This window comes from Perca fluviatilis, chromosome 2 (genome assembly GCF_010015445.1).
Source record: "Perca fluviatilis chromosome 2, GENO_Pfluv_1.0, whole genome shotgun sequence".
NCBI classification, from domain to species: domain Eukaryota; kingdom Metazoa; phylum Chordata; class Actinopteri; order Perciformes; family Percidae; genus Perca; species Perca fluviatilis.
The window spans coordinates 35,753,434-35,763,692 of record NC_053113.1 but is presented as its reverse complement, the minus strand read 5'-3'; the positions used below and the strand labels follow the sequence as shown (position 1 = coordinate 35,763,692).

At 40.4% G+C, this 10,259-nt stretch overlaps 1 protein-coding gene across 3 annotated transcripts in view; it reads left to right on the top strand.

The window, feature by feature from the left end:
• The first annotated feature begins 240 nt into the window (after positions 1 to 240).
• Positions 241 to 10,259, top strand: part of cadm1b (cell adhesion molecule 1b) — a 172,200-nt gene continuing 162,181 nt past the window's right edge. For all 3 annotated transcript variants that reach the window (XM_039783077.1, XM_039783068.1, XM_039783086.1), the window contains exon 1: positions 241 to 369. In XM_039783077.1, coding sequence (XP_039639011.1) covers positions 294 to 369 — 76 coding nt within the window. In that variant the 5' untranslated portion in view covers positions 241 to 293. The remainder of the gene's footprint in view (positions 370 to 10,259) is intronic.

The window sequence follows — 10,259 nt, the reverse complement described above, 5'->3', positions numbered from 1 at the left end:
GTAGCCCATCACTGTAATATACCTTCAGTATTCCTATTGGGAATTACAGTGTTGACTACAGTGTTCAGTGGCAATCTATACGGACAGTAACACAGTTTGGGACATTTTTGAAGGTATCACTTTAATATTGCTATATTATTTTATAGGCCTAGATGTCATTGCAACATAATGCAGCCCAATGTGATATCAGGCTCCCTGCCTGAGCCCTCCCTCCGCCTCTCATGTGTCTACATTTTCATCCCATGGCCGTCTCTAGGTGATTTAGCGCCGCCAGTCTCAAGCAGGTGTCCAACATGGCGATCACGGGGAGCGGATCTCTCGCTATTTCTCTCTCTGCTTTCGTGATTTTAGCGGCGTTTCTTCTGAAAGGTAAGTTTTTTGGTGTCTTGTGTGTGTGTGTGTGTGTGTGTGTGTGTGTTCTGTGTCTGTCATGCAGAATTCCCCGCTCCACACAGCTGAAGCCAGAGGAGTAGCTCCGGGTAGAAGTTGTGGTGCGTTTGCGCGCTGGATGCGCACAAGCTTTTGCTCTTCAAATCTCAGCATCACTTTCTATCGCTCTGATACCGCTGTCGAGTCCCAAATATCCACGCTGTTTCTCGTGACTGCTGGTTCTACTCATCTCGTGATTTTGAGCGCTGGTTGAAAGGGTGTTGTCATGAGTTGTAGCCTATACTGCAATACGATACAGATGAGTGCTATAAAAAAAGAAAGAAAAAAAAGTAGTGTTATAGTGCTACACAAATTGCACAGGCGGCGAGAAAGTATCAGCGGTGATAATCGAGTTGAAATGGCCGTGCGGGGTTTTAAATCTGTGGGGCAAGTTGAAGGCATTGCACAGTGAAACGTGGCTCTTTTATTATGAAATGAGACCGACTGAAGAAGAGAGAGAACACGGCTCAAGCGCACTTGTATCCTTTTTCAGTCATACCGCATAAACCTTCGTATAGTCCCAACTCATCCCACTGTCTGCAAATCTCTCAAGTCTGCGCTTCAGGTGCGCTTCGGAAGTGGAAAACACGCATTGCAGCTCTGGTCTCGCACAGTGTCCTATCCCCGCACAACTGCAGCCTCTGATGCCAGTGTGTGTGTGTGTGTGTGTGTGTGTGTGTGTGTGTTCCAGTCCGCAGTCTTTCACTTCTCCTCTCCTGTCACTGAGGCTGGGATTCTGGGAATGTAAATCTGCTAAATCGTCGTTAAAGGCTTTGTATTTTATTTTATTTTTTACACAGCGTGCAACTGCATGGACCAATGGTCGCCTAAATGTGCCCGACCATTGCAGTCCCATAGCCCGAGCATCCCCCAACCCCCGTTATGCTACCACGGTTGCATCAGAGTTGCTTGCGTCAGTGTTGTTTGCTAACAATAGTGACGCATGTTAAACGGTTAAAAAAATGTCAGCTTACAGCCGCTTTAAATCCCTCCCAGCGGTAGGATGGACGTGTTGTCGGCTCGTCAATTCCTTCCCGGGTTGTTGAAATGGCAAAGCACCAGTTGCGATGACAGGTTTACACTTGAAGTCTACTTGAGCAACTTATTATTGATATAATTTATGTTTCTCATATCGCCTTTAGTGGCTATACCGCTGTAGCCTATAGTGGTATCTACATAAGCCATCAACAGGTCTGCAGAAACTCATCAAAGCCTGTGTATGTGTGTGTGTGTGTGTGTGTGTGTGTGTGTGTGTGCGTGCGTGTGTGTGTGTGTGTGTGTGTGTGTGTGTTTGCAACCTGCTACCAAATCATGCTGTTCTCATTATTGAGGTTACTAGTCAAAGAATTTGACTTTTTTTACAGTGGGATTTAAAAATAAGATTTAAAAAAAAAAAAAGAGGCTTTTACAAGGCTTTCATTTCACAGTTGTTGAATTTATTATGGTCTGTTGAATAGCGGTTGAATGACATTTACAGCATTGTCTAACGTCTCTTTGTCACATTAAGTTAATTAACCTCTCAGTCAAATAAAAGAATGCATCACGAACGCGCCTGGAGCTCAGCACACCGAGGGTTGCAGCAGCAGCAGGAAACTGATGCCTGTCTCCTGTTTCGGGTAAAATCCCCAAACCAGAGAAGGTTTGATCTGACCTCCGGGTTTTCATTTGTTTGATTGTCTTTGTGCCAGCTGCTGGGAGCAACAACAAAAAAAAAAACAGACCGAGCTCTTGCTTTGTGAAGTGCTGACAGTATGCCTTTTGACAGCTTCCACGTTTTCTTAGTAAATAATCCAGAATCAGTGGGCTTGACTCTTTGTCTCTGGTGAGAGGAGAACAGTCCACTGACTGGATGCTGCTTGTCACAATAGATGTCCAGTTTGATCTAAAGATACCAAGGAAGGAGGGTTGAACAGGCCTGGGCATCATAAGAGAAAGTTGTTCAGTGTACAGAGGGGCTGATAACGCTACATAAGCTGCAGTTATGAAATGCTGACACTTTGCATTCTAACAAAGAATCTGTTTAGCAGTTTTTCTCTCCCTGCGTCTCCTGGGGCTCGGCCTGTTGTAGCATATCAACTGGTCAAATTTCAGAAGGTTGCATAATCCCATTTATTGCCAGCTTAAAGTCATTCGTCGAGGCTGAGTGGTGGTGAAGTGGATCGATACGAGCTGTCATGAAGCCTCACGGCGCCGCTGAAAGACGGCATCTCAGAGAAACACAGCGAATCATACAGTTGTTACAGTGCTCTTGGTTGCCAGTTGGCACGTGACAGGGTGAGTAACTGAAGATGTCCGTCTCTTGCTGCTTATGGTGGGGTTTGGCTTTGAAACAGATACTGCTGAAATCGGCTAGCAGTGTGTGCTGCTCTGCCCTCAATTTGTGTTTGCTTACAGTCTGTGTGTGTGTGTGTGTGTGTGTGTGTGTGTGTTCTGGTGGTGGGTAGTTATCATACAAGTGTGGATCTCCCAATGTTTTCTCTCTGTCAATGGAGCATATTGGGGCCTACAGTAAACACATTCATACCTGTATATGCATACTTAACTATGTGGAGTACTTTGAGTTTAGTTTATTTATGAAAGGGGACAGCGCAAATTTTAATGAAACACATGATTTCCAATGGGTTAAAAAAAAGCCAGAATTAGCCAAAAGGCTATTTTTCATCTGTAGTCCCCTGCCTTCGATGTTAAAAAAAGGCTTTTTTTTTTTTTTTAAATACAAAGAAACAAAAAGACAACACAAGCAAAACACAACGTAGCACAAGACAAGACACAACACACAAGCAGAAAGATATACAACAAAGCAGAACAACAGGGTATAAAGTGAAAAAAATATATAAATTAGAACAGACATAACCATTAAGAACAATAAAAGCAGTATTAAACTAGGAGGAAACAATAAGTAAAATTCATGTACGTTGACTCAAACTAACAGAATAATATGTATCATAAATAGTGTTAGTGCTGACACGTGTTGACCATCCAGTGTTTTAGCTGCTCAGCAAAAGATGTATATGTGTTTAACTGTCTGATGTGGTTTGGAATTGAGTTCCACTCTCTAGACCCTCTGATGGACCAGGCTGACTGACTAAAAGAACTTTTAACACAGATTAACACAGTCTCCTCTTGAGGATCCTCTTAATATATACTACTATATATAATACTAAATACAAGGTAATCTTAAACCAGTGGTAATAGAATTATTTAGATCCCTAATTTAAATACAACTGTGTGAAAATACTTCATTACAAGTAGCCTACTGCATTCAAGAATTTACCCGATGAGAACATGTAGCCTAACTATAAGACAGAAGAATATATTTAAAAAATACCAAAAGTTAAACTACTCATCATGCAGACAAAAATCCCCTGTGAGTGTTGTATTATTATGCAGTATAATAGTTTACTGGATTTTTTTTACTGATGCATTAACAGCAGCCTTTTCATGTTATAGTTGGTGAACTTGGGGCTAAATTCAACTTCTTTATAGTGTTGGGTAATTAAATGCATACAAATGCAACTGTTTTTGCTGTTAGCCCATTATTGGTTTTGTGTGTAAAATGTTATTCTGCAGCCGTCAAATAAACCTAGTGGAATAAAAAGACACATAAAATACACACAAAATATTTGCCACTCAAATGTGGTGAAGTAGAAGTATAACGTAACATAAAAAAAGACATATTCAAGTGCATTTATCATAAAATTGTACTCAAGTACAACACTTGAGTAAATGTACTTAGGACCGTAAATATTTTTGTATCATAGATTGATCTGCCGATTACTTTTTCAATTCATTGACTAATCATCTGATCTATAGAATGTCAACAAATTAAATAAAAAACTTCCTTAAGTCGAGCTGACGCCTTCAAATAGCTTGTTTCGTCTCAACTCCGACAGATTACTATCACATGAGATGAAGAAAAGCAGCAATGCCTCACAATTGAGAAGCTGAAACCAGAAACATTGGCGTTTCTCTGTCGACCGACTAAACGATTAATTGAGTAAATCTGCTACCTACGACAAATATCTTCTCATAACCACACGCACACATCAGTGTTATCTCTGCAGAAAACTGAAGCGGCCTTCTCTCCACTATCGGTATAAAATAGCACTTACAGTACCATGTTTCAGGATAAATTTAATACTGCACTTAATGGCCCATTGATATGTGCCCGCTTGTGAAGTATTTCATCGCCGGTACGTTCATGATCACCACAGTACATCATTTGTAACAATAATAAACTCTTCTATTTAAAGAAATTGAATTTATTGCTCATTAAATTTACATTAAACTCTCCTTAATAAGCCTCACTCTAATTGCTAGATAATGCATGGCACTACTTTATGCAGTGGCAGCTAATCTTACTGTCGGAAAGGGAGGGGCTGGCAGAGAATTTGTAGCTAATGCATGGAAGGAATTTAGCCACCGGAATCAGATGGAACAAAGTAAGTCGTGTGGGCTCTGCGGTTATCTTTTAGAAGTTACAGCTTACCTCCAGGCTGTGTTTTTCTGCTGCATCTGCTCTGTATTTTGCTGCTGTGTATGTGTGAATTTTTTGTCCGTAAATCGAATGCTTTTAAACCATTACTACCTTGTCTGGGCACGGCAAGTGTGTGAACGATCGAACTTCACGCTCTCTTTTGAGATCGCTTTTTGAAAATGGATGTGAGCGCGGAGAGTCCTTGCAGCTCCAAGTGAATAGGCAGATTTCACTATTTGTCCTTCCGAGTCAGAGGTTAGAGCAACTCAGCCAGTCTACACAGAAAGAATGGTGGTGGTTAAGTCCATGTTCTATCATGTATTCTTTTCAGAGTCCAATTTTCAAAGAGTCCAATTTCTCCTTAAAAACATCACCTTGGGTGCTCGGTACAGCAGTTTTTGTCCACATGCTTAATATACTGTATTATGTAATAATATTTATTTTATTTGCCAAGTACATTTACACACATGAAGAATGTATCTTCTGCATTTAACCCATCCGAACTAACTCGGAGCAGTGGGCAGCCATAGTCCGGTGACTGGGGACTAACTGCAGTTGTAATGCAAATAAGGGCTGCAACTAATGATTATTTTCATTGTCGATCAATCGATTAGTTGGGGGGCACGCAAACTGAGGCAGCAGTGCTAACCACCGAGCCGCCTTATAGTGGGAACTTCAAATAGCCTACTGTATGAGGAAATACTGTACCGGTAAATACTGTATGAGGTTGTTTTGTCACAGGAGTGCTGCTGGAGCCATGTTATCCCTTTGAGTCATTTAGTCAAGTCAAGTCATCTTTATTTATACAGCACATTTAAAACAACATAAGTTAACCCAAAGTGCTTTACAACCAAGGCAGATGGTTTGAAATGGGTCTCAATAGACAACATTACATAAATAACGGTGGGTCTTTAAATTAGAATGTAGTATAGAAACTGGGGACATTTCTACGTAAGGGATCTGTACTGCGGTGTCAAACTGAATGACAAACTGAGGACGATGAGAAATGTGTCCGTCTGTCTGTCTGTCTGTCTGTGTTCAAATGTAGTAAACAGTCAATTAGGAGAAACAGACAGATGACAGGTCCTTTCATGATTGTGGGGACAGAAGCTTCCATTCATGACTGTGCTGTGGTAATGAGGAGGAGAGCTGATGTCTCCGCTTATGAATATGACATTGTTCTCTCTGTTCCCTGGATCTGAGAGAGCTCACTCTTATTGGCTGCAATGCTCAGACGGTGACAATAAGGTCCACAATGGGGGGAAAAAAGGAAATGCAATGTTTTTGTTTTGAAAGGGGCATGGAGTGCACATTAGTATGGGTGATGGAGCAATTACAAGCCACCATTAAGGCTGTGGAGCAGTCAAAGCACAGCACTTCCTTCGGGCAGATATTCTCTGTAACCCTGCACCGTACCGTAACTCAAACCACACTTTTAACAAATAGGAATCCAGTTCACTAATAGGAAGATTCTCAAAAATGGCTACAGTGGCTACAGTGATCTGACCATTCACCTGTCTCTCACACGTAACACCACAGATGCCAGTAATTGTGTTTTTACGAAGGCTGGATGAGATTCAAACTTTGATACCTTTAAACCTTCCCTAAATTGTACTACAGTGTGCAGGCTCGCCAAATAAATTTGAAATAAAGTTGATCAGGGACTGCAGGGAGAATCCATCTGCTGCTAAACGCTGAGTCGTCTCCTGTCACATTAGGATTTCACTGAGCCTCTTCATAAATGTGCAAGACTTTGACTTTTGACTCAAAGCCTCATGACTTTGAAGATTCTTTAACGTTTCCTCTAGCGCCACCATGAGGTTGACACTTTGAGTCTTTAGTGAAATTTGGTCCGTACGTTTATGGTCCCTTCAGGATGAGTTGAATTCATTTTGGTGATCCTTCAACATTTCATGTAGCGTCATCATCAGGTCAAAACTACTTTACTACCATACATACATTCCCATCAGCCTCAGTTGCACTCTAGTGCCAATTAGCTAATGTTAGCATGCTAAAAAGCTAAACTAAGGTGAACATTGTTAATATTACACCAGCTAAACATCAGCATGTTTAGCATTTAGCTCACTTGTCACCATGAGTTTTTCAGCACTTTCCTTTTTCATATGAGAATGTAAATATAAAAGGACGGTATACTGTTTTCATACAAATCAAGATTTGCTGGCTCTCACTTATAGTATACTTTATAGTAGGCATACGCTAAGACTCAATAATGCTACTTAATAGGGGTGCACGGTTCAGAAAATGTCACAAATTGATTTTATATTGAATTTTAGGCTCAAGATTCAATTCAAAATTGATTTTCGATTCAAAAACGATGATTAAAACATTTTTTACAGGGGCACCCGGATAGCTCAGTTTGTAGAGCGGGTGGCCATATATAGAGGTTTACTCCTCGACACAGCGGGCCCGGTTCGACTCCGACCTGCGGCCCTTTGCTGCATGTCATTCATGTCTTCTGCTGTCCTATCCAAATAAAGGCTGAAAATGCCAAAAAACATAATCTTAAAAAATAAACAAAAAAAACCCAGATTCACAGTATGTAAATGTATACTTTTCCCATGTGATTGCAGTAGACATACAATTTAAAATATATAAATAAATAATATGAATCGATTTTTTGGAATTCTATAGAGAGCTTGTATCGCGATACAAATGTGAATAGATTTTTTTTTTGCACACCCCTACTACTTAACTACAATAACGGTTTCTTTCTAGCTGTCTTTTGATGGGGAAAAAGAACATCTTTTCTTTTCTTTTTTCAGAATGGCACTTATTCACTTAAAAGAAGCACTGTATCTATTAGTCTTGTGCCTCTATTGTCCCTGATCACATTTTCAGAAAGTTGAACTCATTGCTTCATTATGGCATTTAAAAAATAAAAAAAAAATAAAATAAATCCCACTGATTGGGTTAAGGAGGGCCCTGCAACACTTGTTCTCTTGTTGGATTTCTGTCAGAAGTTGGGAATGCAATCAGCCCAAAGGGGCCCTCTGCATAATTTGTTCACTCATCCATGTGTCATATGCAATATCTGAGACACCAGTGCTCAGATTCTTACCAATATTAGATGATATACGGTATTTCATCAGAGCATTTCAAATTACACTGTTTGTACCTAAAGGGGAAACCACAATTACAGCCTAAAAAGCATATTTCTTACTGATGATGGTGACACCGATGTTATCTTTTTACTTACTGTTGCCTTGTTTCTTTAACACATTATGGACCACCCGAAATAAATAGATAGTATATTTTAAAGAAATGCTCCTGTGTTTCAAGCGGTCACAGCTAAAGAGAAATTCAACAAAAAGAGAACCTCGAGTGGATGAGTTTCCGACCAGAAGTCACAACATTAAGACTAAATAACTGCTGATCAATGTGGAGGAGAAAGGCCTCTTTCTGAGAGAGAAGGCTAAATCTCTAATCAATAAATTCAGCTATCGATCTCCAGCTAATCCACTGCTTGAATTGGAATGAAAAAGGTTTGGGTGCTTTAATCAGCAGCTGCAGTGTTTGGCTTCTATCAGATGTTTTTGTCTAGTGAGTCGGCTTATTATTTTTTTTTTCGATAACATTTAGAGATATTGAGTTTGGGAGTTGGCCGGCCCATGCCCTCTTTGGACCAGTCCAATCTACTATGTCCACTGTGGTTTGATGGCAGGCCATTCACTTCTATGGAAATCTCTTTATCTGGCAGAGCTCTGTTGCTGCACTTTTCAGCTCAGACAACAGGAGGGGAGCAGCTCCTTTCTGTCTCCTCTCTGGGCTTGTTTGGGCAGGTCTGAGCCTGATAAAATAACCACTGTGTACCTAGAGTCCTCTTTAAGCAGCGGCATGCAGGTGGAAGTAGGCTAATGCAAAAAATGTAAAATACAGTTATACTACGTAGAAGTGAGAGCCAACAAAACACTTAAACTAAACATTACTAATAGAAAAAACAATGTGCTGCTGATGCCACGCTTTACTCTGAGATATGAGTAGAAATGTAAATATAGACTGACATATTGGGACAAGTATACCCTACTTTATTAACAGCATCCCCTGGAATCAGTCGCTCCCTTTCTTGTTGGAGTGCTGTTTGCAAATGCATTTATGCAGACTGAATGAAATATTCTTCCCTTACACAGCAGGATGTAGCTAGACTTGGGGACATTAGAATAGCTCAGTCCTTCCAACTTTCTATTGTATGTTTCTTTTCAGCAGTGCCTCCGTTGCACCCTAATGTTCCTCTAATCTTATTTGAACAATACACTCGAGCTACCAGCTGGAAAGAACAAACATGTCTTAAAGAAACAACATTAAATACACTTAAGGAGAAATAGAAACTTTCATATGATGCATTTGGGCCTGAAATACATTACCTTACAACCACTAGTCCAAAACCCAAAGATATTGAATTTACATGCTTTAAAACTGAAAAAAGCAGGAAATCCTACATTTGAGAAGCTGTAACCAGATAATGCTCGTTGTTTGACTAACCGGATAATCAACTAATCATTTCTACTTTAGATGTTTGTGTGCTGACTTCAAATATGCTCATATGCTTTCTTGCTGAGAGTGAGATGAGAAGATGAATGCCACTATTATTTCAGTTCGCTAAATAGGTATTTATCTGGAGAGACAGTTAGTTTACCTTAGCATAAAGACTGGAAACCGGATGAAGCAGGATGAAACCGCTAGCTAGCCTGTGTCCAAAGGTTAACAAAATCCTCCTGCCGCCCCTTTAAAATGGCAAATTCTCGTTCTTACACTCACACACAAACAAAACAATATGGGTTAATTTGTGAGCTACAGAGGTGCTGGTTTGCAGACTTTGTTACTTTTGGACTGAGCTGGGCTAGCTGTTTCCCTCTGTTTCCAGTCTCTGTGCTAAGCAAAGATAGCCAGCTACTGGTTATAGCTTCATATTTAGTGTTCAGATATCAGAGTGGCTATCAATCAATCCATAAATCTAACTACAGGCAGGGGCGTAGCAACATATTCTGGGCCCTGTAGAAAGGCATTCTCAATGGGCCCCTCCCCACATCCACAGCTATTCATTTTAGCATCTTTTTGGGCCCTCCTCACATGAGGCCCCTGGGTACTCAGTCCCCTTACCACCCCCAGTCCGACACCCCTGATTACAGGCAAGAAAGCAAATGTATTTCCCCAAAATGTTCAACAATTTTTGTAATTCTGTTAAAAACGTTCCTCAGAAGTGCATTGGTATTTATTACAGGGTTGTTGTTGTTGTTGTACCCATATATATATATATGTGTATTTTCTAATCTTGTGGTAGTAGTAGTCTTGAGTAAGGCTGGGATATACAGGAAAAGAGAACCTTTACAAAATT